Source organism: Myotis nattereri, assembly GCF_964212035.1.
Source record: "Myotis nattereri genome assembly, chromosome: X".
Taxonomy (NCBI): domain Eukaryota; kingdom Metazoa; phylum Chordata; class Mammalia; order Chiroptera; family Vespertilionidae; genus Myotis; species Myotis nattereri.
Window position 1 is genome coordinate 147,103,753 of NC_138078.1, and position 22,484 is coordinate 147,126,236.

At 42.6% G+C, this 22,484-nt stretch overlaps 1 protein-coding gene across 1 annotated transcript in view; it reads left to right on the forward strand.

Annotated features, from left to right (window-relative positions):
- Positions 1–19,241, forward strand: part of DGKK (diacylglycerol kinase kappa) — a gene marked incomplete at both ends in the record, with an annotated part of 212,289 nt that extends 193,048 nt beyond the window's left edge. The window contains 13 exons of the mRNA XM_081081872.1: positions 192–296; positions 737–833; positions 2,601–2,708; positions 6,401–6,497; positions 6,741–6,848; positions 7,514–7,627; positions 7,959–8,093; positions 9,262–9,422; positions 9,979–10,120; positions 11,333–11,419; positions 15,352–15,462; positions 17,924–18,047; positions 19,162–19,241. Of these exons, the coding sequence (XP_080937998.1) occupies positions 192–296; positions 737–833; positions 2,601–2,708; positions 6,401–6,497; positions 6,741–6,848; positions 7,514–7,627; positions 7,959–8,093; positions 9,262–9,422; positions 9,979–10,120; positions 11,333–11,419; positions 15,352–15,462; positions 17,924–18,047; positions 19,162–19,241 (1,469 nt within the window). The remainder of the gene's footprint in view (positions 1–191; positions 297–736; positions 834–2,600; positions 2,709–6,400; positions 6,498–6,740; positions 6,849–7,513; positions 7,628–7,958; positions 8,094–9,261; positions 9,423–9,978; positions 10,121–11,332; positions 11,420–15,351; positions 15,463–17,923; positions 18,048–19,161) is intronic.
- Between the last annotated feature and the right edge of the window lie 3,243 nt (positions 19,242–22,484).

A 22,484-nucleotide genomic window follows, 5' to 3' on the forward strand; every position in this document is an offset into this window, starting at 1 on the left:
CTCTCCTCTCCTCTCCTCTCCTCTCCCCTCCCTTCCCTTTCCCTTTCCCTTTCCCTTTCCTTTTCCTTTCCTTTCCTTTCCTTTCCTTTCCTTTCCTTTCCTTTCCTTTCCTTTCCTTTCCTTTCCTTTCCTTTCCTTTCCTTTCCTTCTCTTCCCTTACCTCCCTCCTTACTTCCATTTTTTCTCTATAGTTCTGGATGAACAAAGCAGACAGATGATATTGGTCAAGAACTTTACTTCAACTTTTTCCCCGGAAGATGACTCAGAAGATATTAGCCAGACGAGCCCAAGACACCGTAAGGATATTTCTGTTCTTCTTCTCTTATTCTACCCTAGTGGCAGAAAATAAAGATGTGTTTTCATGCATTTTCCTTTAGCCATAATCCTACACTGCAGTATATACCCCTTCCTCTGTCTCAGAAAACTCACACTATGAGACCCCATGCGAATGTCCACATGTAATGACACTATTAGGTCCTTTGAAAAGGCTGGCCTGATGAAATCCAACATTTGAAACTGTTTTCACTGCTAGCAAGCAACTCAGCTTCACCGACCTCTCAGTGGAAACCTCTGTCCATCTAAGATGATCCCTCTTTGGAAAGCAAACCCTGAATGTTATCTCAGAGAAAGTCATTGAGCTTGACCCTACTTCCACAGAGAATATAGTGTGAAATACAAGTGATGACAGGGATTGCTTGTTTGCATCTGACACCGAGGTGATGTCATTTGTGTCTAGGTTCTCGTTGTGGCATTTTGTCTTCTATACCTTCTCTCACAAGTGAAGACCTAGATAACCTTAATTTGGAGCACTTACATTTTACACCTGAAACTATGTAAGTATTTAGCCTTATGACCTTTTTATGGCTTTCTTTTCTCTAGTTAAGAGCATAGCCTAAGAATGCCCAGAGTCAAATCTTGACTGTACTTTACTAGTTGTCTGACCTTATGCAACCAATATGAGCCTCAGTTTCCTTACATGTAAAATAGAGGTAATTGTAGAACCTGTTAGATAGGTTTGTTGTATTTATTGAGTTTATATATGCAAAGTACTTGCACTGAGCAGTGCTTGGCACCCATAGTTAAATGCTATATGTGTTAATATTTATTATTGTTGTTATTATTATTATAAACAATAAATGTTAGCTGTTTTTTTTCAAAGGACTTGTTTTTCCACTGTTGCCTTTAACAGTAAATGATTGAAGGGACTAAAAGAATAAATGGGTATTTAGGGATTAGGCAGTAAATCTAAAGATGTTTGTCTCACTAGCCCAACTAGTTTAGAATATTCCCAGCAGCCAAGTTCTGTCCTATTCACTCATTTTGAGTTACATTAAGAATATCAGTTGAATATCAGTTAGAAAGACTTTAATTTCTGGACTGTAGTTGAGGGAGGCAAATCTCATATGAGAGATGTAGGGTCAGTTGAGTAATGAATTTTTAAAATTACCTATAATTGAGGAGATACACTGTACCCATTTTTACTTTCCCAAACGAAGAATACAGTAGCAATTATTGAAGTTTTTTTCAGCTTTCCATTTATTCCTATCTCCAGCCCCCACTCCCTTCTACTTCACCATTGGCTTAAGTTCATGGACCTACCTAATGAGTTTTGATCAATGGTGTGCTAGCAAATGTTTAAAACCAGCTTTCTGGGCTGGGGGGAGGGAAACCCTGATTTATTTCCTGGTATAAACCCTCCCACCATAATCTATTTCAAGCTACTGACACAATTCCACTAAAAGCAGAGTTGAGAAGTGATAGGAATAATCAGCTGACATGAACTGGTACAAACAGGCTTCAGCACACCACTGGTTTTGATGTCAACACCTGAGAAGAATGCAGAAGAATAAAAAAAACCTGCCTGACATATATATATCCTCTTTTATCAGTCTTTTCTCCCAAATGTGTTGCCACTTTGCTCTTTGGTGTGAACACACCACAAAGGAGTTCAGATATATCTGAAAACAATAGTGCAGGCTTTACTCCCACACATTTTTTATTGTTTTAAAATGTTTTTATTTATTTTAGAGAGAGAGGAAGGGAGAGGAAGAGAGAGAAAGATTAATGTGAGAGAGAAACATTGATTGGTTGCCTCCCATATGCACCCCAATTAGGAACCAACCCCACAGCCTGGGTATTTGTCCTGACCCGGAATCAAACCAGCAACCCTTTGGTGCAAGGGACGACACAATCAACTGAGCCACACCAGCCAGGGCTACTCTCATACATTTTTATCTGAAATACTCAGAAGTTCTTTATGGGAATAAACCAATGACTCTATTCCCCTTTATTATATGTGGAAAAATATTGGCCACTCATATCTGAGGGCCTCCAAAGATTACTTCTTTATTATGAGCCCGAAATCCACTGAATCTCCCAACTAGGTGGGTGCCCTCTTTTACATCTAACAATGCTAGTTGTTAACATAATAGGAAATCTACTCGTGCTTCCCAAGAACATTAAGGCTTGTGTCCAGTGTAGAGGAGGCCTTCCCTCAGTGTTTTTTTTTTTATCATGCATATGAAGTCTGCTGCCCAATAATAATGGCACTTCTTTCATGCATCAATGTCTGCCCTCTTCTTCCCTTCGTCTAATTTCAGATGTTTCAAAGAAAAGTGCGTCATGAACAACTATTTTGGAATTGGACTGGATGCTAAAATTTCTCTGGAGTTCAACACCAGAAGAGATGAACACCCAGGACAATACAAGTAAGGAAAAGAAACTCCCCTTCCTACATGAAGACAGACAATAACCATATATACATATATTGCTACATCCCCTACCTCTCAGACAAGCAACAGAAATAAGAGGTCCTTTGGAAGTAAAATCTTAGTCCCAAGATTATCCTAATGGTACTGCTTGCCCCAAATGTTAACCTGGTCTGTGATGACTCTGCATTGGCATCCTGAACTTTGGCTGCCTTCTTAATCTAGACATGTAAGTTACTGTGTAGAGACAGCTAACTGTGTTACTGTTGTTTTAAACAGATTACATTGACTTGATTCAGCAAATTGCTTATCTTTGTTCTGTGAAAACTTGACCAGATCCTAATAGTGGCTTCAGGTCTGTTTTTTATTAACAAGGATGCAAAGTATTAACTGACTAGTTCTTTGTGTTACTAACCTGGTTCCCTTGGATCTACTTATTTTAGATTATCATTTCTGTTCCATTGATCTATGTGTTTATTCTATACAAATACCACACCATCTTGTTAACTGTAGCTTTATAGTTAGTTTTGAAATTGAGAGATGAAAGTCCTCCAACTTTGTTCTTTTTCAGAACTGTCCTGGTTGTTCTACATATTTTCCATTTCTATATAATGAAACTATTTTTATAAAGAAACTAAAGTGCCCAAAGTACTTGTGGTTTAAAACAGAATACAAGAAATTTTGTACTAGCCTTCTTACAAGTCAAAGCTCATGCCCTGTGGTGGCTTATTTCTGTGGCTTTACTTTAAAAACAACAACTCATCAACACAGACAACAGTATGGTAGTTACCAGAGGGACAGGCAGTGGGGTGGGGTAGTAAAGGGTAAAGGGGGTCAAATATATGGTGAAGGGAGATTTGATTTTGAGTGGTGGGTACACAATGCAATATGCAGGTGATGTATCATAGAATTGTACACTTGTATTTTATCTTATTAACCAACTAGAGGCCCGGTGCACAAAAATTTGTGCACTCGGGGAGGAGGGGGGTCCCTCAGCCCAGCCTGTGCCCTCTCGCAGTCTGGGACCCCTCGGGAGATAACGACCTGCTGGCTTAGGCCTGCTCCCAGGTGGCAGAGGGCAGGCCCAATCCCTAGGTGCAGCCCCTGGTCGGGCTCAGAGCAGGGCCGATTGGGGAGTTGGGGCGCCGCCCCCTGTCATGCACAGAGCAGGGCAATCAGGAGGTTGTGATGCCACCCTCAGTCACACTCAGGGTAGGGCCGATTGGGGTGTTGGGGCACCGTCCCCTGTCACACTCAAGGCAGGGTCGATGGGGAGGTTGCGGCGCCACCCCCTGTCACGTACAGAGCAGGGCCGATCAGGGGGTTGGGGCACTGCCCCCTGTCACTCACAGAGCAGGGCCAATCAGGGGGTTGGGGCTCTGTACCCTGTCACGCACAGAGCAGGGCCCATCAGGGGGGTTGGGGCTCTGTACCCCGTCACACACAGAGCAGGGCCCGTGGGGGGGGGGCGGGGGTTGGGGAGCTCTCCCCTATCAGGCACAGAGCAGGGCTGATCAGGGAGTTGGGGCACCACCTCCTGTCACACACAGAGCCGCAGGGCGATCAGGGGGTTTGGGCGCTGCCCCCTGTCACGCTGATCCCGGTGCCGGGAGGCCTCATGGCTCCGCTGATCCCGGTGCTGGGAGGCATATTACCCTTTTATTATATAGGGTAGAGACCTGGTGCATGGGTGGGGGCCGGCTGGTTTTCCCTGAAGGGTGTCCTGGATCAGGGTGGGGTCCCCACTGGGGTGCCTGGCCAGCCTGGGTGAGGGGATGATTGCTGTTTTCAGCTGGTCACACACCCTTCAGGGTGGGGGTCCCCACTGGGGTGCCTGGCCAGCCTGGGTGAGGGGATGATGGCTGCTTGAAGCTGGTCACACACCCTTCAGGGTAGGGGTCCCCACTGGGGTGCCTGGCCCGTCTGGGTGAGGGGCTGAGGGCTGTTTTCAGGCTGGGGGTGACTGAAGCTCCCAACCGCTCCTTTTTTTCTTTTTCTTTTTTTTTTATTCTGGGCCAGCTTTAGCTTTGAGGCTTTTTCCAGCTCTTAGGTTTCTGGCCTTTGCTTACAATGTTGCCATCCTGCTGGCTGAAGCCCGGTGGTATTTGTTACAGAGTTTCTTAAACTGCCTGCTCAGAGGCCTGCAGCCGCAGCTGGGGAACGTTGGTTTCCTCCGTCACTGAGGCAACCAAGCCTCATGTTAGTTTCAAGCTGTCTGGCTGCCGGCCGCCATCTTGGCTGACAGTTAATTTGCATATCTCGCTGATTAGCCAATGAAAAGGGTAGCGGTCGTACGCCAATTACCATGTTTCTCTTTTATTAGTGTAGATACCACCCCAATACATTTAATTTAAAAAGAATTGAAGGTCAGAAAAAGAGCTTCACAGATAAGAAAAAGATAAATGAGTTCATCACCACCAAACCAGTATTACATGAAGGTTATTCTTGAAGAAGAAGAAGAAGAAGAAGAAGAAGAAGAAGAAGAAGAAGAAGAAGAAGAAGAAGAAGAAGGAGGAGGAGGAGGAGGAGGAGGAGGAGGAGGAGGAGGAGGAGGAGGAGGAGGAGGAGGAAGGAGAAGAAGAAGAAGAAGAAGAAGAAGAAGAAGAAGAAGAAGAAGAAGAAGAAGAGATAAAATATGAACAATAAAATGGCAGCACATACATAGCTATCAACAATTGAATCTAAAAATAAAAATAAATGAATAAAGACTCTAATGAACAAAATGAACCAATTAATAAAATAGAACCAGAGGCATAAAAACATGGAACAGACTGAGAAATATCAGAGGGAGGGGGAGCAGGAAGAGATTAAACAAAGGACATACTAGTATGCATATATGCATTACCTATGGACACAGACAATAGGGTAGTTAGTGAATGCCTGGGGCGGGTGGGAACTGGGTGGAAGAAGGTGAAGGGGGTAGATTGGTGAAGGGGAACATCTGTAATACTCTCAACAATAAATTTTTTAAATAAATAGATAAATAAAAACTCACAGTAAACTCTAGCCAACCTTTCTAGTGATTGTAAAGCCCTATGTTTGTTTTGATCAGAGATCCTACAATCAGCAGGTTTCTGTCCTTTCTACCTCCACCCCAAGTCTCCTGATATCTTTGCCTGTCCCATCTTCTGTCCACTGAATCCTCCTCTATAATCTACCTAGTAAATTTAAGTCTAATTCTATAGCACTGAATTAAGTGTTTAATATGCAGATCTCAGAAAAATCCCTCCACTTTGCCAGAAAAAAAAATGTGCTTCAAAGAAAAAATTATGTTTCAAATGAAATTGATTCCAAGCAGCTGAAATCTTGAGCTCCTGGAATGGTACTTGCCAAGGTAGCTAGTGTCTATCAGCCAGCTATACTCAAAGCTTTTTATAAGCATTACTTGCTGAATATTGGCTGTCTCTTCCAAGTCTGAACCAATATTAGAAGCAAGTAAAATGGCAAACTTACGTACCAATGGGATGCTAAAGCTTTTAAGGGGGTCAGGAACCCATTTCAGCAGGTTTGAATGGAGATACCAGTTACACCATCCTAGCATATCCTCTTGTATTCAGTTACCATTCAATATGACTCTTCTATATGTGAAGGCACTTGAGGAATAAAATGGTGTCCCCTCTTGCTTTTCCTCATCCATTTACCTTTATATTATTCACCCTGTGGCTACCTTTCTCTACTTTATCTCCCTGTAGTAGCCGCCTTAAGAACAAGATGTGGTACGGCCTTTTGGGAAGCAAAGAACTTTTGCAGCGTTCTTATAGGAACCTGGAAGAACGAGTGCACCTGGAGGTTAGTAGAAAAGAGGGTACTTTTTCCTGGACATAGAAAAAAAGAAATCTCACTACCTTGGTAATCAACTTTCCCCTATATTCTTGCTTCTCTCTGAGCTTTAACTCTGATTCTCACTCACGACTCATGGGAGGAAGGCATGAAGATAGATTTCCATTTTATGGATGAGAAAATGATAGCATGAAGAGAATACAGAGCCCTTCCACTATCTCTATAATGTTCCTTCACATTCCTATCTTTCAGTGTGATGGAGAAGCTATCTCTTTGCCAAACTTGCAAGGCATTGTAGTGCTCAACATTACCAGCTATGCTGGAGGCATCAACTTCTGGGGAAGCAGCACAGCAACCACTGTAAGTATGAAATAGGGGACATGGAGGGAGAAATGTTTGGCCCCTCTAAGATATCTCAGAAAGGAGAGTTGGACTCACTGGAGTAGAAAGAAAGTGGACAATGGGGGGAGAGGAGGTGGGCTGGGAACCTTTATTAGTAGCAGCTGTATAAGCAGCATTTTAAAAGGAAATTAGCATTTCAGAATATAAAAAAAGAATCAACCAAAGACCCCAGGATAAGATCAATTCTTAGGTGTCACCTGGACTTTGAATTTTTCATTCCTCAGGCCTGACAGATCCTAGTAAGGTTACCTAAGCCACGCTCTTTTCTCCAAAGGGGTCTGTCAATAAAATCTCCTGAGAAACTGGCCATGACCATTTTCCTCTGAGCTCACTCAAGAAGGCCATGAGGCCAATGGGACTGGTCTTGGGCATTTATGATGCTAGATTAGACAGAGAGGAAACCAGCTCAGAGCAGTGATCTCAAAGGGAATTAAGAGTTATTATCTCAGTGCCCTTTTCCCAGGTGGGTTCCCTGACCTCATCTTTCCCCCTTTTAATATATAGTTACTCCACTCTTCATGAGCTAGGAAAATTCTCACTAGGAGCCTTCAAAGCATACCTGCTCTGTGATAGACAATGTATGGTTTCTCAAGTGGATATGTGACACAGATCTTCCTCCTCAGGAATATGAGGTTCCTGCAATAGATGATGGGAAGCTGGAGGTAGTGGCAATCTTTGGTTCTATACAGATGGCAATGTCCCGTATCATCAATCTGCATCATCATCGCATTGCCCAGGTAGGCAGGGGCTGGGTTGGCACCAGAAAGGGACTGAGCTCTGTGGCTACAATCCAGGATATGGAATTGTCCCAGAAATTAACTGGGAATAACTATAAGGGTGGAGGGATGAGGTTATCTTGTGGACAGCAAGGTGCTGGCTAAGGTTGGAGACAAATGTGGTAGGGACTGAAGGAGCAAAAAGCCCATAGATAGCATGTGTTTTATCCCTGAGATAATCTGATTTACATCCTTGCCAGTCCTGCTTCAGATACACATTATGGCCATGACTGTGGTATTATCAGTAGTTGCCTCATTTTTCTGCCCTATTCTCCCTCCTCTTCCCTGGCAGTGCCGTGAGGTGATGATAACCATTGATGGTGAAGAAGGTATCCCAGTGCAGGTGGATGGGGAGGCCTGGGTTCAGAGGCCAGGCCTTATCAAGATTAGATACAAGAACGCTGCCCAGATGCTGACAAGAGATCAGGTAAGAAAGGAAAGCCTTGTCTCGGGCTCCTGCATTGTCTCATGTACAACTCTTGCTGAGTACTGAATACTTCCAGTCAAGCAGAATTCCTCAAAGGGCTGTGTGCTTGCCACTTATATCAGAGTCACCTTGGATACTTGCTAGAAATTCACATCCCCAGGCCCCACACCAGACCTAATAAATCAAAATGGGGATGGGTAGTTTCTGGGAACTTGCATTTTTAAACAACCCCCCCCCCAAAGACATTCTGATATATACTGACATTTTCAAACCTCTAAGAGAGTGAGACAAGGAGCTTCCCTCCTATGGTTTTAGACAAAGCTGTCCTCTCTCCACTGCACATAGAGCTAAGACTTTGAGTAGTTACAGAGAAATCTGTTCTTTCAACAAGAGATTCTTCATTAACTATGGTCTTTAGGCTCCTCTATGGTTCCTTAAGGTGCTGCACTCACAAGTGTCACCCACTTCCGCTAAGCCATCTAAATCTAGAAAGGAGTCATTATTGATCAGATGTTCAGTGCTTGGAGGCTTTCTTCCATTCTGACCTGAAGACAGTCCATAGAAGCAGCAACAGAGAGGAGAGGGAAAGTATAACTTATAAACTGCCTACTTTGTGGTAGACAGTTTAGATATATTATCTCTAATTGTAGGTCCTCCCAACAATTCGATAACATAGATACACTTATTCCCATTTTACAGGTGAAGAAAATGAGGACCAAAGTGGTTAAATAACTTGCTAAAGGTCATACAACCAGTAAATGATAGAAAGATCATTCAAAATTAAATCAGATATTTCTGGTTCTATAGTCTATCACAACATATTACTAAGATTTGGCAAAGAAGGGAACATGAAAGATGCTCCACTATCTTATTGATAATGGTGCAACCATATAACAGTGTCTGGGAGGCAGATGTCTATCTGATTGAATCATATTGTCCCAAGACTCACAATAGTAACAACAGCAAAAACTAAAAGTGCCTAGTACATAAGAGACATTGAATAAAATGATGGATATTTGTATAGGTGTGTAGTTGGGTGTATGGGGGAGTGGGGGCCCTCTTTTCCCTTTACCCACAATACCCACAAATTTCAGACTCACAGACAGATCTATCACATGCCCTCTTAGCTACAGAAATCATTAGGATCTGCCACTGTCTTCATTTCCAGGACTTTGAGAACTCAATGAAAATGTGGGAGTGCAAGCATACTGAAATTCAAGCTGCCTCTCAACCCCAGTTGGGCTCCCAGGAATCTCAAGATAGCCTCTCTGATGAGGAGTCTGCCCAGATACAGCACTTAGCCCAGCTTGCAGAAAACCTCATCAGCAGGTAAGTGAAACTAGCCTAGACACAGGGCTGAAAATCCTAAAAAGGGATATAGGAAGAAGCTGATTTGTATCTATTGGCTACTGGGGAGCTTGGTCTCAGAAAGCAGTCTTACCCTAAACTCTGAAGTTTGGCAGGGACCCTGACAATCCAAATAGAAAATGGTCTTTGTGCTCAGCAACATGGACCTCTCCCATTAGACCTAGAGGTGAAATTTTATTTCCTCCTGTTTTCCCAGACCCAACAGGACTAAGAATGTTTATCCTTTCCCTTAAATATCAGCAGGGCCTTGGAGTTCCTGGAGTCATCTTCCCTCCTGTACTCTGGCCTCCCACTATCCTGAAGCACCTACAACTGAGACAATATAGAAAAAGATGAATACCTAGAGTAGAGATATTTTTGACATAGATAGCTACCTAAAAAAAAATAGAAATAATAGGTGGTGCCAATTTGGGTACCCAGCCAGGGCTTTCTATTCTTAGCCCAGCCCTCACCAGCACCCCAGGACAGAAGTCCTTCAGAAATACAGACTTAGCTATCTGTCCTTGTTTTATTACAGACTTACTAACCTGAGCAAGGTCCACCAGCATGTATCTGTCCTCATGGATTCTGTGAATGCCAGTGCCAAAATCCTGGATGACACCTTTAATGGCCAAGACAGCAGCAATGAGGCAGCTGCAGCTTCCTTTACTCCCATTGAGGTAAGGGGGCAAAGGGCAAACCAAATAGTAAAGGTGATGAAAAGGAAGGAAGGGGATCCTTCCTAGGCTGCATGGAGAAATTGGGCAATGATAGGTCAAGAAATTGATGAATAGAGTAGAAGGGAAGGCAGGTATTCCTTGACTATTCCAAGTCCAGAGTGGCTACTAGGGGAATCCTATAGCAGATTTCATCATCTGAGACCTACCCCTCTTCTCTGATAGCCACCTACCACACTGACCTTAGGGGGAAAAGGGCAATTAAATGGAGAGAAACTTGGCCTTGGACCTTCTTAATCCCAGGTAACCTGTTAAGGCAACACCTGTCATTAAAACCTGAGCTCCAGGCTGCCTTAGTTTCCCTCTCAAGGGAGATATACAGATGAGAATGCTTGAATGCTTGATGTTAAACGTGCCACCCCATGACTTTACCTATTGCCAAAAGATTTATGGGATGCTTTTATTTTAAAAATATTTTTATTGATTTCAGAGAGGAAGGGAGAGGGAGAGAGAGAGATGGAAACATCAATGATGAGAGAGATTCATTGATTGGATGCCTCCTACATGCCCCACACTGGGGATCCAACCTGCAACCCAGTCATGTGCCCTGACTGGGAATTGAACTGTGACCTCCTGGTTCATAGGTCAATACTCAATGACTGAGCCACACAAGCTGGCCTATGGGATACTTTTAAAAAGTAATTTTAGTGCTAGGCAAATGATACCAAAGGGCCACATATAGAGCCAGGGTTTTCTAAAATGTTGGTTACCTATATATTTTGGGCCAGTTCCTAGTTGGAGGAAGCCTTGAGTTTCAAGAAGGCAGAAGGTTGGGCCTAATTTCACCTACCATGGGAAAGGTACTAGTAGTTTTATTCCAGTGGCAGCAAGTAGCCTCAAGGTTACTCTCTGGTTTTCATGTTTCCTATTTCCCTATGCCCATAGCACTCAATCGATGTCAAATGCCAAGTTGTACTGTCTCACTTCATAGGATATGCCAATACAACTACGGTAGTTGACAGTTGGCATCAATTCTAATTTGGTCCCAGTGTCCATGCTGTACTAGCTGTATTATATTTTGAATATTACTTTTTTACCTACAGCCACATCCCACTAGCCTGTTCCTCCCTTCCCACAGAGAGGAACAGCTACTAACCAACAACTCCTCTGTCTTTGTCCTTTCCCTTACTTTCTTTTCCATTTTTCTCCTCTCAGACTCTAAGCAGAAATGATGCAGTCGATGTTACATTTAGTCTTAAAGGGCTCTATGATGACACTAAAGCTTTCCTGGAAAACAACTTGGTGAGTGGAGGGGGTTGGAACAAGGGAGGGCAACGTATCCCATCATGATCTATGCTTGGTTTTAGGGAATTGGAAGACCTGGAGGAGCTTTTTAGCCAGGTGCTTAGCTGGCAGTCCCTGCTGTGTTATACTCACCCAGGGTTGTCATTGACTGTATCACTTCATAGGTTATGCTAATCCACTGGGACTACCATATCCTTGAAGAAAAGTCTCCCCCTCTCCTTTGGCAAATGTCTCCTGGGTCCAGGCCCATCAAAGTAGGTTGTTCCCATCATACCTAAAACAGCTTCAGTAGGAAAAGGTGAGCTCTTTCAAGCTGCTCTGTATCTCCCAAGTGTCCATATACCTCTCTCACCATGAAGACAGTATGGAATAGTGGGAAAAGTTGGGAAACTCTAGGTTCAAATTCCAAATCTGCTCCTTACTAACTATATTAGTTTCCATAAGGTTGCTGAAACAGTGTACTAAACTCTGAGTGACATAAAACAACAGAAATGTATTGTCTCACAGTTCCATAGGCTAGAAACCTGAAATCAAGGTGTCAACAGGGCCATATTCTCTCTGAAACCTGTACGGGAATCCTTCCTTGCCTCTTCCTAGCTTCTAGTGACTTGCTAGCAATCTTTGTTGTTCCTTGTCTTGTAGAAGCATTACTCCAATCCTCCATCTTCATGTAGTGTTCTCCCTGTGTCTCTCTGTCTTCAAATGGCCATCTTCTTATAAGGATAGCAGTCATACTGGATTGGGAGCCTACCCTATTGCAGTATGACCTCATCTTAAAAAATGAATTACATAATCAATTACCATATTTCTAAACAAGGTCACATTCTGAGATACTGGAGTTAGAATTCCAACATAACTCTTTTTGTGGGGGGAAGGGAGAACACAATTGAATCCATAACACCAGATGTGTGAAATAATTTCACCTCTCTGGATCTCAGTTTCCCTATCTACAAAATAGAAATGGTAATCTCTACCTTTCCAGGTTGTTGTGAGGATTAAACCAATTATTGTATAATAGCAGCTTGATAGATGGTAAACTTTATTAGCCTTAGGGAAAATGGGCTGAGGCTAAATTTTTGAGCTACAAAAATAGTTGCATGTTTCACAGAAGGCAAAGACCATAGGCACACATGGTGAGTGTGCTCTGATGAGTCAATTGATCATGACTACCCCACTTTTGGTTTGGCTGTTAGGGCAATGTGGCAGGTGCTGTTTTTGCTTATCATCTAATTATTGTTTATTTGAAGAGGGCCTTCTGAGTTGATATTCCAAGAAGTGCATCCACTTCCCCTTTTCCATTTGCACATCTAATTGGCAAACTGCACAGGCAGTGGAATGCCTAAGGCAATCAGGTCAGGTTGACCCAGAATCTGAACCCCAAGCTAGAGTTTTTCAACCTTAGACAATAGCAACAGAAGTACCTTCTATATATTGGCAGAATTCAATGGCCTTGTCAGTTTGGGTAGCAGGAAATATGGGAACTTGGACTTTCATTGCCACTCAAACTTTCTTGAGGATCATGGCATGAATATTGGTTCCTGCTAGCCAAAAACCCAAATTTAGCACACAGCATATTTAACATAAGGCCTGATAAGAACCCACACACACATACACACATACAAATGAGACCAGGGGTCAGGCAGCAGCTAACTAAGAATGACCAAGTATCTCCAGAAAGGCTATTTCATAGAAGGAGTATGGAGATAAGACTTATTTCATTTAGCCCTAGCTAGTTTGGCTCAGTGGACAGAGCATTGGCCTATGGACCAAAAGGTCCCAGATTCGATTCAGGTCAAGGGCACATAGCTTGGTTACAGGCTCTTCCATGGTCCAGGCCCTGGTCAGGGTTTGTTCAGGAGGCAACCAATCAATGTGTTCCTCTCACATCAATGTTTCTCTCTGTCTTTCCCTCTCTCTCTTCCACTCTCTCTAAAAATCAATGGGAAAATGTCCTCAGGCGAGAATTAACAAAAAAGACTTATTTCATTTGGGTGTTATTTCTCCTCTTGAAGGAGGATACTACAGAGCTCACTGTTGGCAGCTGGATGTAGATTTATGATGAAGTAAATACCATCCAGTAACTCTCACTTCCCTTAATTGGCAACCTCATTTGTGCTATGACTAGTTATGTGTTGGGACAGGAACCAAGAAATAAGCACCTAAGTCCTCTAAGTCAGTTTGTACATTTACCTCAGAGAAGAGTCCTGGACAAGTTTTCCGCTGGAGCCAAAAGGGCAGGAAAATAGAGTATAAGACTCAGGCCTACCCACCTACTATTTTTCAGAGCCTGAGTCTCCACATGCCAAATATGAAGACAATAGGAAGCCATTTTATTCCTTTCCTATTATGATTAGGAATCATTTTCCAAGGCTCGAAATTCCTTTCTTTTCTATACCTTTGGGTTTGACTACCAAAGTGTTGTTGGTAGATATGCCCCTAAGGACTCCCTGCCCCTTCCCTCTTTACTTTGAAGTGATGGTGACTTCTATCTGACACCCATTCTCTCCCATCCCATTGTCATGTGTACACAAATGTCCTATGCATCTGGGCTACTCTGTACTGTCCTAAATCATTAGCTATAAGACAAAATCAAGAGATATTTGTCTCTCTCATATCCCACCCTGAGTGGTCATAACTTCCAGCCTCATCCCTCACTCATTCACCTGCCACTTATTTGTGACAGTTGGCAAGGTTCTATTTATGGCTGGTGCATCAAGTGGCCACTGAAAGAAGCCACATAAAGGCCAGGTTGAAAATATCAGCATATATCTATATTCCCAGCTCACTATTTACTGGAATATGAACAATATCACCTATGTTGCTGGTCTAGAACTTGGTTTGTCTGAGTTGGAGATGGTCCCAGAAGAGTCCATTTTAAGTCTCCCATGGACTGAGTAGAGTTCATTCTGTGGGTGCTGGGGGGTTACTAGGGAATACTTAAGCTGTGTTTCCTGAACCTGTGGGACAAGCCATCTGGAACTCATTTTTTACAAGAGTGAATATATAGGGGCTAAAGCACAGCCTGAAGAGACAGGACCTCTTTGCCAGGGAGGAAAATTGAGCCAATCTCTCTCTAGGTCACTCCTTACTTCACAAAGCAGCCTTTAAATTACAGTTACTATGTAATAAAGATTCCTCCTAGCATCCAGTTACCCCACATATCCTTTATGAGACTGTGTGGTATAGAGGATAGGCCATAGTGTTAAACTGATCTGGGTAAGTCTAGCCATATTCTGTGGGAGCCTGGCCAACCCTTTTGCACCTCTGCACTTTTTACCACTCTCTATGCAATCTCCACTTTCCATCCTTGGTTATCAGGGTTTTCTCCAGCTAGTCTTCAGTTGATTTTTCAGGGTGTTTTTCCTGTATTTTAGTTGTATTTCCAGTTTGGTCCTGGGAAAGTGTCAGTGTAGCCTCCACTTACTCTACTGTCATTTTGGAAGCTAGCCATGTGATTTTGAACGCTAAACTTCTTTGAGTCTGTTTCCTCACATAGAAAACTAGAACAGTATTACTTTGCCAGCTATTGAAAAGTTATTGAAAAGATGAAATGAAATTATGAATGCATGGTTCCTGGAATATAGTATGGGCTCAAAAGTTGGTGGCTGTTATTTATAGACACCCTTGTCCTGGACCCTAAACTGTAGAGGTATAACTCAATATTAATTGATCCTGATCAAAGGGCCTTTCTGCTTGCCAAACTGAACATCTCCAGCCCCAAAGGGGGCTTTCATCATTTTCAGGGTCTCCCTATTGAGAAAGAAAAGAGCTCACTACACTTTTCCATGACTCCACAGCTGAAAATGATGCAAGTTGGCACCCTGTGGTCTCATAGCCACTACCAACGAATAGCAGTCGAGGGAAGGACAAGAGTCTATGATGCAGGGTGGTAGGCATTGGACACTCACTCTTTTTCCTGTCTTCACTAGTTGAGAAATGCTGAGGATGAGGCCACACTGCAAATCACCCTGGATGCCATGAATGAGGATTTTGAAAAGCTATCTGAGATCAACTGGATGAATTCAGTCCTTTTTCCGGAGGTATGTGACCTGAGGATTGGGAAATAAATGGGAAGAGGGATTATTCCTTGGTGCTCTACCTTCCAGTGTGGACCAAGACAATGACTGATGCAGCAGAGAAAATCTAGTAGTAGTTTTTGGCTTGAGCTTAATGAGTCTCATCTTCCCATCCCCTCATCATAAGTAGACAGGACAAGACAGAAAGCACATTGAAAAATCATATGGCCATGGGAAAGTAACCAGAAAGAACTATTCTGTGGAAGGAGATGATTAGGAAAGAATAAGCAAGTTTGCTTTATTCTGTGCTGTTCTCCTGGTCACAATTCCCCTTTCCTGCTCAGTACATGCTGCCAGGACTGAATTTCATCTGGTACATACCATTTTGACGATACCAGTTGTTTACAGCCAACCTCTGTTCTAAATGGTTGGCTCCCAGATCTTACTGGTAGTTAACGTGTCCAATTATCACCTGTTCCTCCCCATCTGGAAGGATAGTAGGCTTTCCAGTGCCTTCCCCTAGAAGGTGAGTGGCTTAAAAGCAAATCAAGCATGCCACTAGTGGCTACAATATAGTTGTAAGGACATTGTCATTTTTGGACAACTCTGAGTACTTTCCTGAGATTGAAAAATAGTCCCATTTAATAAATCAAATGACCCCAAAATGTCCACCGATTACTAGGTAAATTATTCTCTTTATGGTCTGACATAGTTTTTCTTTAAGTTTCTGCAACATACAAGGGCTCATTTCAAACTGTATGAATCCCTGGTTCCCCTACTCATTATACCTGTTTCTGGCTTCATATACCAATTATATGTATGTTGTAAGTAAGCCACACATATGCATGTTTGGACTTGTGCAGCAATCAGATTATTGTTTAAGAGAAAAAGCCACATACAACTTTAGGTTAAAGGATTTAATAACTTTCTCATATATCTTTGCTGATGACTTTGCTGCTTTGAGAGGGGAAAACATGTTATGCAGAAAAGGAAGTCAACTATTGTAGCATCTTATTTCTCTTATTACTCAGTGCAGCTATATCTCACCAAGCTCCCGAACTAAGCAACTGGACTGGACACTGAGAGTAATTAGAAAAACTGTACATGGTCTAAAGCAGGGGTGGGGAACGTCTGGCCCGTGGGCTATATAAGGCCTGAGAAATCATTTGGTCTTGCCCTGCCAAGGCATTAGGAATTAATTAATTAAATGTTTGACCAAATATAGCAGGCCAATTTTTAACTTGATAATTTTGTATGGCCTGCAAAGGATGTCATAAATACCCAAATGGCCCTTAGCAGAAAATAGGTTCCCTACTCTGGCCTAAGGTCTCAGTATGTGAGTTGGTGTGGCCTAGGGCATAATCTCTTTTCTGGATTTCAAAATTACCATAAAGATGAAGAAGTAAGGCTCTAAAGAAGGGCAGAGTGATTTGAAAGAAAGCCAGGAAGATGTTTCTCATTCATGTGACAATAATCTTGCTCATCTTAAAACCACAGAAGATTCAGATCCATTTTGGTGGAAAAAGCAGGATGACAGCCAATTATTCATTGGGCTTTCCAAGGCTTTGGCTGAGGGGAAAGGCCTTGTGCCCTTCCTTTAGGTTACTTCCCAAAGACAATTCTGAAGGTCCTGTACATAGCTTAGAGGAGAGAAGGTAAGTAAGAGTCAGAGCAGGAAGAGGATGAGGTCAGGTATATACTTTGATTTTAATGTAAGGATCAAAGGCATACATAATATTAAAGAGAAGAAAATCCCCAAGTTTCTTGGATTGTGTTTGGCTGGACTTTCTGGCAACAAGATCAACCTTGGGATATGTTTTACTAAGACCAGTAGTAAAACAAACACACGTTAGCAGGAGTGAGAGGACTGGGAAGCTAAGCTGGAATTAGAGTCTGAATAATCTAAATAGCAAATAACCCACACAAATAATTAACAGCTATGTGTAGAGAACCTTCTTTGCATTCCAGACATGGAAGTAGGTGGCCTATGAGGCAGGTACTTCCTTATAGCAAGGTATTTACCCAAGGGAATGAGTTGGGGCTTACAAAACTATACGTCTGAAGGAAGGAGTGAGTTTTCCTAATTCATGAAAAGATGCCACATGGGTCAGCAGTTGCCCTAGCAATCTCACCCTACTAATTGTTAGATGCATGATTTCAGGTGACATATTTTACCTCTTTGAGCCTCTGCTTCCTCATTTCTACAATAAGGGTAATAGTAGCTACTTTATGAGGTTGTTTTGTGGCTTATATGAGAGCATTTATTAAAGTATTTAGCAAGGCACCTGGCAGAGAATAGGATCTTGATAAATAAAAGTTGCCTTCCTAGGCCATAGGACTAGAGGTATCTACCACACCTGGATAGATAGCAGATCTGCCTGCTTTCTGCCACCATCCTTGTTCATCATCTTGCCAGGCCTCCAGGAATTATTTCTGAATGTTAGGTAACTAACATTTTGACCTTCATCTTGCTGTGGTTTCCCAGGAAAAATCTTCAGACACTGACAGTAGAAGCCTCAGATTGAAAGTTAAGTTCCCTAAATCGAGGAAAAAGAAGCTAGAAGAGGAAGACAAGCCTAAATCAGGCCAAGGAGTCCAGGGTTTTATTGGTAAGTCTCCCTCACAGGGATAGGGGCCATGAAGACCTCCACAGCAGCCCTTGTACCTCCCAGGGAGCTGAATATCCAATTAGAAATGTTCACAGTTATGGTGGTGATGGAGGAGGCTGGCTGAGAGCCAACCTTAGGCAACAGTAAATGATCTTTTGGGAAAGGTGTGAGCTAGAAAGTGATATGGACACTGGCGGGGGAAGAACCTGAGAAGGAACCTTGCATTGTGATCTCTGTGATGTAGAGAGCTGAAGAGAAAAAAATGGTAGGAGGCAGTTACTTTTCTGCTTGCCCCATTCCTGTTCTGCATTGATAAGTATGTCAAAATAACCATACTTAGATCTCTCTCCTAGTCAGCTACAACTACAAGATTTTAGTCCTGTTCCGGAAAACAGTATTATTTGAAATGGTTCGGGGGTATCAGTGCTGGGCATCTACAGGGTCAGGAACAGGTTTCATGACATATCTAAATATTTTTATTCACTATCTATTATAGTAAGTCCCTGTAAATACAAAATTTCTATGTCGCATTATTTGAATTTCAGTTCCATCCCATCTTCAAAATTGAACTTATGCATTCTTGATATGTCAGTGAGGCTCAAAAGAAGGTTCTCTTAAAGTTGTTAGTTATGCTAATTCTGATGTCAATGTTCTCTCCTAAATTTGGGGCCTAGACAACCTAGAAGCTTGAGAGATATAGCAATAGTGGGCATAGGGGAAAAGGGACGGAGGGTATCAGTTTGTTTCGTTTTTAGGAAATGAGAGTTTGCCCAAATGCCAAGAGAGAATCTCCCGGACCAAGCTGTGTTTTCTCAAGTTTGATCCAAGGTGTTTGATTTCCTAAGAATCTGCTGTTGGGAGATAATTGTATTTAAGAGTCTTTCTGAAGTTCCATGGATTTTTCACGTTCTGAGAATTCATCCCACTTGTGTTTGGCTTACATAGTGTCAGCTGGGTTTTTTGTTGGTTTGTTTTTTGTTTGATTGATGGTTCAGAGATGGTGGGTACAATAGAAATAAACCAGTATATCTTCTTTGCTCTCTTTGTGATCCACACATTTGCACATCTGGCAATGTGCTAACCTCATTATTTCTATATTTGTTTGTTTCTGAAGGAAATTTATGGCATCGCAGAAATCGTGAAGATGAAGCAAAAAATGATGAACCCCCAACATCATCAAGATCTCAACTGTAGCCTTTGAAAGCTGGAAGGAGAACTCACAACGTTTAGAATTCTACTAAAAAAAACTCTCAAAACCTCAATATAGGCTAGACTAAATTATTTTAGAACAAACATGAGCACCACCAAGAAAGATCCTCCAATTCCTTATACTAATACACTTTTCCTGGACTCAATCAGGTCTTCTTAGAGGTTTACATCATTTCATTGGCCAAAGATTCCTATTCTGAGTTGTCTTATTCAGTTCTCCTTCTCTTTGTGCACATTGAGCAACTACAGTATTTAATTGGGATAAGTTCTTTATGAATGGCCTGGGATCTACAAAGGATTCAAGGTAGTTCACCTCTTCAGGGAGTTTGTGAATGGTTTTCTCTGTCTATCAGAGAAACTGTTGATTCTGGGAATAAATGAAAGAAATACTCTCAGGGAGATGAGGAGAGGGGTCAGGGTAGCCAGGCTTGGCTGTGTTTCTTCCCCAGTCCTCCCTGTTGCAACTTCAGGAGGTCTCTTCTAGTTGGTTTATTAAGATGACAATGAGGTCCTGGGAGCATGTCCATTTGCCTATTACAATGATCATGTGAAATCTTTCCTTGTAAATGTAGTGACTGCTCTCTGCAATTTTTTTTCCATGTGTGCATGTATGTCTTTGCACATGTACAGGTGGTGCTCTGGCGGCTGTGTGGGCCCATTGGTTGGAATTCACCCCTATAGCAACCATATAGGCTCTCTTCCTACTACCTTGATCCTAGCCTGCTTGCTTCCATGGAGTGTTTGCCTGCATTCTTGCTGGATTTTTTAACTCAATGTTTTGCCGCTGTACTGCAGTATAGATTATGTATAGAGACATATAGATGTATATATTATATATTATATATATATTTTAAGAGCTGAGAATACAACTCGACCTCTAAGTGACCCTATAATTTATTGTGCTAACCCAGGAATCCCTCCCCACCCTAATCCCATCACCCACCCCCATTACCCTACACAAACGCACACGTACACACACACACATACCTCTACCAACTGCCCGACTTCTTGGTGGAACTTCCAATCTTTTGGTGCATTTTCAGCGTCTTTGAAGTGGCTGGGACATACTTATAGCCCAGCTGATTCTGACGCTTCTTTAAAATTCTGAGCCAGGCCAGGAACAGGAGAACAAAACACCAATGCCCTAGAGAAGGGGGCTAAGCTGGCATGCTGCCTTTTTTCTCCGTTTGTCCTGGACTGTACATCAGCAACTGCCCCAACCTGTTCTCTCCCCTTCCCCAGTAAAAAAGACCTGTTTGGAGCAACCAGGCCTTGAGCTCTGTGACTTAGATGCCTGAGTTAGGGACTGCCTGACAATCCAGTAAGAGCCTAGGCCCTTCCTCACAAGCTCCATCTGGGCCTACATCTGCTGGACAAGCTGTTGGGTGAGTCCCCAAATCACCTTTGAATTTCCCATCTTGCTCTTTCCCTTGAGTACAGAGGGGCATTCAGAGTAACCAAAAAGAACATGGGCCTGGGAAAATGGAGGCTAATACCCTCTGCTTTTCCAATGGCTCTTCCAAATTTCTTATGGAAACAAAGTGTGCCAAGATTGCTCCCAATCCAAATTTGCATTTTTTTTTTCAGTGCCCACTCCCAGTCAGACAAACCTAATCAAACTCCAGTGTCCAGAGAAGTTCTCTCTTTTTGGCCTTGTTTCCCCCGCCCCACCCTCAACTCACACCTTTAAGTAAGTGTCCCTTCCCACTGATCAAAAGAAAGCCAGAAAACTGGCCTCTCCCTACTTCTCAAACAAACTTAGTGTGCTCAATCACCTGACTCCATCCAGGCTGGTTCATCGAGGTGCACAATCCAGACTCCAACCACTGGTTCTCAGCTCTGGAATTCCACCAGCCTAGCCCACTTAAACCAGCCTCCTGTGTTTTACCTCTACAGGGGTGAGGAGAAAAATACTAACAAGGGGATAGTCCCCAAATGTCTGATTGCTGTGCCAAACAAATTAAGAAGTTCTAGCTCTACAACTTTAGAACGTTAATGAAAAAGATAAAACATGGAAAACTTATTTAAGCATCAGCATATGTTAACTTACTGTACATATTTCAGTGGGGGCATGTGCTGTTGCTGTATCTTTGGCTTTCTCTGCTTCATTCTTTCTTCCCAGGAAGAAGTATTAGATCAAATCAGACAAGATTGAGCGTGTTCAGGGTGGTATGGCCATAGACATGTATTAAATGAAATCAGGAAGGTCACCATTGCAGCCTGACTTGGCTTCTCTATGGCTGCACATATTAACACCTGCACACTTACTCCCAGAGTTGGGAACCAAGTTGCATTTTTCTCAGAAGGACCTTTCCCAAAATGGGAATTTTCCAAATGAGCAAATTTAAGGAAGAAGAAGAAGAAGAAGTCCTAGAAGAGGGTAGCCTTATCTTGGCAGTGCCTAATCATGGCTCTGTCTTCTAATTCTTTTTATCACTGATAATAGTAAACTATAATAAGACTCCATCTCTTGTTCTTACTTTGCTGACTTATAATATGTCTTTGTACACTGTAGTGCTATTGTTGCTTTGTTGTACCATCTGGGTTCCCTTTCACCCACTCTGAGCCAGAATGATATTGAACAAAACCACTTGGATTTGAGGCTCGATTCAATTCATGGAGAATAACTGATATGTGATTAGGCCCAGGAGCAGGTGTGGTTTGCTAAATTGCTTGGTTATCTCCTAAATTGCTTAGTTACCAGTTGCTTCCCCAAAAGGAAGACAGCTTGCTAAGCACCTGTTCTTGCATGTACTAGCTTGCAAACAAAGCAAGGAATGGTAATCTCTTTCTCCAGGGAGCTGGCTTAGCCTCTGGATGCCTAAGTTCCTTTCAGGACTTCAGTATTAACTACTTTCAGTAATATAATTGCTCGAGTGGTGGGACCAGACACCAAGTACCCATCTTAATTATGTTCAGAGATGCCATTAAGAGCCAGTGTTCTGGGGTTTGCTTGCATCTTTGGTAGCACTTTCTGAGGGATTGAGTGGGCAATTCCTGGATAGAACAGTGGGGAAGGAGAACACCAAGAGACTTGGACTGCCACCAATTGCTTCTGGTGTCAATACTACAGGCCAGCCCTCTCTCCAGAAAGGGCCTGTCCTGTGTCCAAAAGGGCAGGAGAAGAATAAGAAAGAGATTTTCAATTTAATAAATGATGTTAAAGATTGATTAGAAGACAGTTGGGGTCAACACAATCTTCCCTCAGGACACAAGTGGAATAGTTTT